Below are 8706 nucleotides of genomic sequence, written 5' to 3'. Positions count from 1 at the left end.
AATAATATTTCATAGGAAACAACTGTGCGTGCTTTTCTAGTCGAGGCAAATCGACTTTATAGAAATACAGACTGAGTGCCTGATAAGAACTGCCCTGTCCTGGTCCTCGAAGGGATCCACTAACACGTGGAAACACCTTGTTGCCGTGGTCTCTATGTGGTAATGGCAGCAATGAACGCACACAATGGCGCTTAGGGGTTTTTCTATCTTGTTATAGTGTGCAGAACATCCACGTAACAGCGTCCCTTAAGGTTATTTTTTACACCACAACTGTTGACAGCATGTGTGACTATGCCAGCGGAGCAAACCACGTTGTTCCGCGCGCCGATCCACCTATTTAGCGGTCACGCCGCACAGTGGCGAGGGTGTCGTGAAAATCTGCAATACAGATTCCGCTCCATATGGAATGCCCTTTCAATAAAAGATGCTTCTCTGTCGTTACAGCTCGGTTATCTGTCAATATACGCTAACTTCATTTGTCCAGAGTGGTTGATTAGGTGAAACCTGGTTTGCGAATGCAACTGAGTGCCGTGCAGTTTGCCGTCTCTTAACGGTAGCTCCTGCGTCGCCGCAAAACACTGCAGCTCTGAACGTCACGTTCGTGACCGAGTTGGACAGCCGCGACGAACGACTCTTGTTTGGAGCCATGGTAACCCTGGTCTCCCTGCTCTGCTCTCTGCTGATCGCGGGTCTCATGCTGCTGATGTACGGAAAACGCGTTCCGTCACCGTTGGCCTGCGTCACTCCGGAGTGCATAGCGGCGCGCGACTACCTGGTGAGCCTCCTCAACACGAGCAAGGACGCGTGCAGCGACTTCTACGGCTACGTGTGCGACTCGTGGCTGGCGCGTGGACCGGAAGGCGGCAGCTTCCACGGGGACAGCGTCGCTGCTTCACTCGCAAGAATCAACGAGTCACTCTGGGGCCAGGCAGGAGAGAACGGTATGAGAGCCAGAACGCTGTGCGGAAGTTTTTGAGCATATAGATGGATTGCCTTTCGCCATAGTGGTCGCTGCGTTTCCCGTGTAGCTCTCGCCCAAAACTCAGAATTCAAAGACCTTGCAGAGATACTGGAAGTGGAATTCAGAGCCGAAGTGCGAAGTTTATAGTTGAAACGGTAACCGTCCGTAAGGTGGTTACCGCGAATGGAAGGGGGGTGTCCTGGAAGGGGTGAAATCCCAAAGCGGGGGACGGTTACAGTGGAAGAGGGCGGGTACAGCAAGAGTGTGGGAACGAGCAGTCGGTGCCTAATTTGCATGGGAACCAACTGGAAGGTCGTTTCCCTAGAAGGACAAGGAGGTTTGTGTGGAAAGGAGAGCGGTGACAGTGTAGGAAAGCGTACCATGGTATCCATCCGGAACATGATTACCCTGGAAAGAGGAGGGAAGGTATGGTGAGAGCGGAGGAATGTGGCACGGTCCATGTGCAGCAGCTGCTGAAAAAACGGACCGCTCGAAGAGATCATCGGCCGCGCTGCGCTTCTAGAGAGGCAGACTGGAGAGGAGACCTACACGAAAAACGACTATGAATCGAAAACTAAAAGCACTTCCCCAGAACTATGCAGATGTGAGATCACTCTCATATTCTCTACCCCAACATATCGCAAATTATCATTACGTTAACAGCTGTCGCTGAATCTCGGTTAACCAGTGGTGATGCTCCTGTCAATTTTTTTTGCAAGGTATATAGTACCAAAATAACCGATATTACAATTGGATCAGCTTATATTTCATTAAATGAAATGACCTGGCTGGCTTTCGCAAAGGGTGCTCAAATATGGACCACGTGCGCTCCACTAACAAGGTGGTAGAGAAGAGAGCAAAATGTAGCCATAATATATAATATATATATATATATATATATATATATTATATATATATATATATATATATATATATATATATATATATATATATATATAGCCTTCATAGACAAGGAGCTAGCAGTTGACTGAGTGGAAACCTCAGCAGCCATAGAGGCAATGACTAATAGGTGTCTAAAAGAGGCGTACTTAAAAGCTCTGGAAGATACCGCGGTTGCCTCGCGACCTCCCGCAGCGACCCTTCATAGGGAAGTGACAAAACTGCGGCCAGGAAAGGCGTTAGGAAAGGAGACACGGTCACCCCGGTACCATTGACTGCATGTTTACAGGAGGTATGCAGTGAACTGAATTGGGCAGAGTTAGGGATAAAAGGCAGTCTGGAATACCTTAATACTTGTCGATTAGGTGACGAGATCACCTTATTAACTCAGGCTCAGGTAAAGAATTTCAAAGCATGATCTAGAAAGCAGGCAGGCAAAGCAATTTTGTAGAAAGCAAAATAATGTTAAACAATCTCTCAACGGAGCAGCAGTTTACGGAAGGCAGCGAAGTGGAGAAAGTGATAAAGGAACTCATCTACACAGGGTAGGTAGTGAGTGAAGATCCGGGCCACGAGTCTGAAATAATTAGGAGAATAATGAATTTGATCGAGTGCTTTAAATAGGAATTCTCTCGTGTGATGAACAGCAGTTTACAAATGCCTCTGAAGAGGAAGCTATATAGCCCCTGTATCTTACTGGTTTAGCCTAAGGGGCAGAAAAGGGGAAGGGAAACAAAAAGGCCGAACTGAAACGCGTAAAAAAGGCAACGAGGTGCGAAAAAGAAAATGATATACGAAACGCTAAAAAAATCCGAAGGGAGAAGAGTGGATAAGGAAACAAAGGTGAGTATTGAAGTCCCAGTGGTAGTCAAGAAGAAATGGGCTTAGACACGGCAGGACGCCCAGGGTCGGTAGTAGGAGCGACGCTTGCGTCATGAGGCAGGCGGTCGACGCAGATCGACGGGACGGGACGGGTAGCGGACGGGACTCCAAGAGAAGGGAAGTGCAGCAGGAGGCTTCAGAAATTCAGGTGGGTGGTTAGATTATAAAATTTCTGGAATAAGGTGGCTGCAGCAGGCACAGAACAGGCATAATTGGAGGGGGCACGGGGGAGGCTTTTTTGCTGCTGGGGACTGATGATGATATTGATCAAGGAAGAGTGGTGATGGCAGAAAGAAGCCGCTCTAGGAGGCAGCTAATATAGAGAGGCGAATAGAAACGATATATGAATATTGCTTCATAGCAGCAGGTGGGCTAATCACTGTAGTTTTAATTCTCCTCTAGAACTTTCCATTCTACTACTAATACAGAATGTCCACAAATGGCAATCGGTTTTCTTTTGCACAGCCGTTACTTAGAATGTTAAATAAAGTTCACTTAGTTTTTGAAATGGCGTAACCTACTACTTATACAGAATGTCCACAAATGGCAATCGGTTTTCTTTTGCACAGCCGTTACTTAGTATGTTAAATAAAGTTCACTTAGTTATTGAAATGGCGTAACCTACTACTTATACAGAATGTCCACAAATGGCAATCGGTTTTCTTTTGCACAGCCGTTACTTAGAATGTTAAAAAAAGTTCACTTAGTTTTTGAAATGGCGTAACACATGGCTATATATTACTGCTTCATAGCTTTTTGTAACTTTATGATCGTGGGACTTTAAGTTAGTAGTTTGGTTTTTGAGCGACGGCTGTTCTGCAGAAGATTTCACGATATAACCGCTTTGCCTCTGTGGTCATATGTCATATGAGCGAAATGTCATTTTCACTTCTTGGCCAATTCATTGTGGTAGGTGGGGGCTTTAGGAGCGTTAGGACCTGGCAAATGGGTGCTCTACAGAAGGGGCCACCTTTGACCATAAGATGTAGATGGTCCTTGGAATCGACGTTTTTGGAATAACGACGTGGTGGTGGTTTAGTTTAATCATTCATGTACTTCCTCGCCTGTGGGGACGGTGAGATGTCTTACAGCTTTTAACAGCAGAGAAAACCTCTTCAACAGTTCATTCAGAAAGCACCCGCTTACAAAATTGGCGTTCCAAGGTGACATCTTTATTCCGATTTATTTGTTGCAAAGATTAGCACGGAATGGAACCACCTTTCCGCCTCCGTCGTGTCCATCACTGTGCCCGACGCTTTCAAGTCTGCTGTATATTCATCTTAATTGATATGCCTACTGCAGATGTATTTTTTTTTAGTCAGCCACTCCTCTCTGTAACGCCGCTAGGCCCTGAGAGTAAATAAATGAAATGGGGGGGGGGGGGGGGGGCATGTACACACCCTGAAGGGTTTCAGCTAACTTACCGTGCGGAAATGGTTAAGGGTTCCTTACACGCATTAGTTTCTGGAATTTCTGACGCAGATGAATTGGAAGACACCCGCTTGGTGCGTCTCGTTTACCGGGAGTGCCACCGTTACGCATCCGACAGGACAATGCTATCTTCAGTCAAGGAAGCTCTGCAGTCTGCACGGAGGCAGCTCAACTGGGCTAAAATGGCCGGCTGCCGTGACTACCCAGAACTTGCCAAACTTCTGGTACAGACATCTCTGCTGGTCGGGTTACACACAGTTCTGGTCCTAGAAATCCTCAGTGAAGATGGCCGCGCTGTCATGCGTCTTTCCCGCGGTAGGTCGCTGCACCAGAAGCTCACGAGCACGGGCGATCATCGCGGAAAGGTGGAGACAATTTTTCGAAGCGTAATGGACGAAGAAGCAAAAGACTTGCCCAAAATTCTCGAGATTGACGTCCTCGCCATGCGCGATCTGGGCGTTGCTGACTCCACAGGGACTGATCCAAGCCAGGAAGCGCGTGGGCTGCTGGAGGAGTTTCTCGATGGTCTTTCTCCTGTCGTTAAGGCTACCGACTGGCTAGCGGCAGTTAATGATGTTCTTATGCCGTTGAATATGTACATCATGCGGCTCTCGGACCTAGCCCTGGCGTCTGGCGTAGATAATATCCGCAGCGTGTTCAAGGACATTACCGCTAAAGGCAGCATTGGTGACGTCGCTCTGTATTTAGCATCTCATTTGGACGCCGAGGTGCTGTCTCTCGAACTGTCGAGAAAGCAGGCGTCATCCGACCACGTGAAGACCGCAGACTTCTGCCTGGAGCTGGCGCAGAGGTCCCATGGCATCATGTGGCCGCAACTCGTTTCCATGCTTCTGAAGCCACGCGAGGGCGCAGATGTCCTCGAGGTGATGTACAGCCAGCTTCAAGATGCATCTAAAGGCACCATCATGCTCACGTGGCTACCCAAGGCGGTGCGACCGTATGCCGAGGAAAAGGTGAAGAAAGTGGCGCTGTCGGTCGTTTCTGAATCCATCGCGGTGAGTGCCACATCGTCGCTCTAGTGAAGGCATGCTTTGTATTCATCCAGGGGCGAAGCTCCAAACAGAGTTTGGGGTAGAGAAGCTCTACTCAGATTTCACTGTTTTTGATCGCTTCATGCACGACATGTAAGATGCCCGTATTGTGGAAAGACTTGAAGCCGTGAAGTAGTTTAGAACTTCTCGCTGGTCTATTTAGTGCGTGGCGGTTTTTATTAGCGAGTGGCGCACATATAAATTACATACCTAGGAAAACGATGAGGACTGAAAGAGCGCTCTTTCCGTCTTCATCGTTTTCCTGCGTTCGTGTTTTATGTATTCGAAACATGGTTTTAAGAGTTGAAGCTATCATCCTTGTTGAAACATCTCTAAGTTAGCCACCATTCTGACCACAGTGACAGAATCCAGCTTCTAGCCAGGCGTGGTAACACGGGCAATAAGACGGCAATTTTTCTTTACAGAAGAAATATTCATGTGCGTAACTACCCGTCAGGATTTCCCAGGGGTTAAGCATTCGTCTTGAACGTTAAGCCACATATACCAGATACCATACCGTCGGTTGCCTGAATATGAAGGGTCCTCTGAAATTAGTTACGCCTAGAGAGGAATTCCTGACCGCTCACGCTTGGGGGAAGGAAGGATGGACGGCTTTAATAAAACATGCTTCGGTGGCAGCTTCAGTGCATCTGTTGGATAATAGAGAAGAGGTCAATGTTCACAGTGTCCTCATTGCTGCAGCCTAAGGCAGCCTGGATGGACGAGGAATACCAGGAAGTCATGGACACCAGCAATGAGAGTGACATGAATTTCATCGAGCTCTACCTCAAGGTACTGAGCCTGGCGCACAAAAAGCGCCTCCGGAGTCCTCCAACGTTAGCCCGCTTCGCCATCTCGCTGCTTGAGCGGCACAGCGAGTTGGCGTACTCGAGGACAACGCAGTCCGTGGTGGTGCCGACAGTGTACCAGAGCTCGCCGTATTTGTACGTGACTGGCGTGCCGTCTTACTTCAACTACGCCACAGTTGGGACACTTCTGGCGTCGAGCATCGCAGATATCTTTGGGCCGGCTGTCTCTTTTCCGCCTGAGGCGGTAAGGCTCCATTGCTTATCTACAAGGAAATAAAAAAAATTAAGCTCTGTTCTGACGACGTGTCGCAAAATAAGGCGTCTAAGACAGAGTGTGCGGTAGTGTTCCTGAGGTGGTAGTTCTTTTAAAGTACATGATTATGGTGAATTCCTGGAGACAGCACAGTGCAACCGGACAGTGCTCGCAATAAATACCGTAAAAGAGCACGAAATTTTCCTAACGTTTGCATCAGTATATATAACGGTCGGTTAGTGTATCTGTTGAAAAACCTAGAATGGGGTGGCCGAGTGTCAAATGGACGGGTGAAGCTAGAAGGTTTTATGTTATAGGGTTGCCGGACCTTGCGCAGGGCAGTTATTTGATGTTCATCGGCAGAGGCTTTCGTCGTGCAGTGTGTGTACTTAGGTTGAAGCTGCTGGTGCTGCTGAAAAGCTGGCTTAAGTAGTGATCCATTTCGTAGAGCCAACATTAATTAGTCTAATTAAACAAGCGTCCTATACGTGCCTCCGACAACTCCTTTATCACTGTTTACATACTTATTTACTCGCTGACATAACCCATTTGTTTGTACCATGCCGCAGCTAGCAGCTCAGAGTGCACGGATTTGACACAGAAGAGCACTGAAACACGCGTTAAAAGCAGATAGCTTAGTTGCAGTTACGAAATTCTGATTTATGGAAGGAGGAACCACATGTTTTGGCCGTTTCAAGGGTTTTTAAAAAAATTTTTCAAGGCATTTATCTCGTGTCTCTATATCTTTATAATGCATCGCATAGTGCCATATATGACCTGTAACAGCAAATATGCGATAGCAACTTACATAGTACGCTGTGCTACTTCCTTATAAGAGTTGAGTGCCACATATCTTATGCACCTTGTAAATAAGATCTTTATAATACCTCAGAGCAATATATTTGATACCCCTTAATACCTCGCAAGTTTTTCTTTTACACCTTCCAGGGGAACCGTGGGCTCAACGACGTCTGGTGGACACCGGAAGCGATCAGCGAGTACAACGGCACAGCCTTGTGCCTGCATGGACTGCTCGAGCGTCTGGGTCTGCAGCGCCAACTGAACGGCAGCACTGAGCTTCTACGGCGCGAACTGTTCCTCCGTGCCCAGGGACTACGGCTGGCGTACGATGGCCTGGTGGCCAGCTTCGGCACCGCGGTGGGCAGCCGCGGGTTTTTGAAGTTGTGGGCCGAGGCACAGGCGGCCTTCTTCGCCCGCTTCTGCCTGCTGTCGTGCGACGCCGACCAGACGCCGAAGCCCCTGTCACCTCGCGCCAACTGCCTACTGCCCCTACACAACATGCCGGAGTTCGGCGCAGTGTTCGAATGCGTCAGCCGGGAGGACTTCGTCGCGCACCAGTGCCTGTCGTAGCACTAGGTGGACCGTAGATTGCCGTTTTAATGCCACATGCCGCAGTCGTGGGCAGGACCATGTGCCGTGAAGTTTCATTTACATAGCAAATATCGCTCTCACTGATGATTACCAAGATATAAGCGGTGCGTTCCTCAGCGACATTGGCCCCCATCGATTGAGCGCACCGTAGCTCACATTTTGATCTGACTTTGCTGTGCAGTGTGAAGTCAAGCAAGTTCCGCGCAGCCTGAGTCATAACGTTGTTAAAAACGATTTCCTTTTTACGTAGTCTGCTGCTCTGGCATTAGTTGTTCGTTTATAATATTTTACCTATGCTGTGCTGTGCTACTAATTTTTTCCTTCTGCTATAAAGGGAAAGTATCAGGCTTGAAGTATAGGAAGCAAAAGTCATGAGAGATATTTTTCTTTTTCTAACGGTCCTCAACATTTTAAGGAGAATGTAACGTTTGCAACTTCCGCACATATATTTCACATCTATGCCTACATAGTGATGCCCTTTCGCATCGGGCAAGGGAATTTAACTTCATATTTTAAGCAAGCCGTGAAGCTCACACGCACAGTTTAACCTCATGTCATCAACTAGAGTGTTCTTTTGTCAGATCCTTCAACGAATTCAGTCATAACGCAATATCTTTTTATGTGGTTTTCTAGTACATTTTGTGCACGGGTACTCGTTCGTTTTTCTTCTCTGTGTGTGACTTTGTTGTTTCGAGAAGACCTCTAGTTGCAGAGCGGCTACTGGGTTTTTCCTACCGAGAGACTGAGAGTATGCGTGTTAATAGCATCGAAAAGCCTTTTTCTCGAGGATGAGTGTTTTGCTGCCGATGAAGTGGCAATGCCGACGCACAGAATAAAATTTATGGCGTCCAGGCCTCCAAAAGCAGTTTGCAGCGTTGTCTGCCTATACACTGATCTTGACTGTCCACTGGCACTGAAGGTGTGCGTCAGTAATCAAACGCTTCTCCCTTGCGTCGAATGATTTGTGAGGTTTTAGAAGGCCAGATATAGCCTCTCTGCGACGCATTGGCTGGCGCCAGAACAACT

The 8706-nt window shown here is 47.7% G+C and overlaps 1 protein-coding gene across 1 annotated transcript; it reads left to right on the top strand.

Moving 5' to 3' along the window:
• Nucleotides 1-5901: 5901 nt before the first annotated feature.
• Nucleotides 5902-7804, top strand: LOC144103414 (uncharacterized). Its single transcript, XM_077636136.1, has 2 exons — nt 5902-6279; nt 7237-7804. Exons 1-2 carry the CDS (start codon nt 5902-5904, stop codon nt 7657-7659), a joined length of 801 nt encoding a protein of 266 aa, XP_077492262.1. The 3' UTR covers nt 7660-7804.
• The last annotated feature ends 902 nt before the right edge of the window (nt 7805-8706 follow it).

Source organism: Amblyomma americanum, chromosome 9, assembly GCF_052857255.1.
Source record: "Amblyomma americanum isolate KBUSLIRL-KWMA chromosome 9, ASM5285725v1, whole genome shotgun sequence".
Taxonomy (NCBI): Eukaryota; Metazoa; Arthropoda; class Arachnida; order Ixodida; family Ixodidae; genus Amblyomma; species Amblyomma americanum.
This window is presented reverse-complemented; position numbering and strand designations above follow the sequence as displayed.

What these genes read in the sequence shown, in the direction of transcription:
- LOC144103414 (XM_077636136.1), top strand. Translation starts at nt 5,902, where the DNA reads ATGTTCACAGTGTCCTCATTGCTGCAGCCTAAGGCAGCCTGGATGGAC. An exon ending in TCTCTTTTCCGCCTGAGGCG is followed by an intron (nt 6,280 to 7,236) that starts GTAAGGCTCCAT and finishes TACACCTTCCAG; the next exon opens with GGGAACCGTGGGCTCAACGA.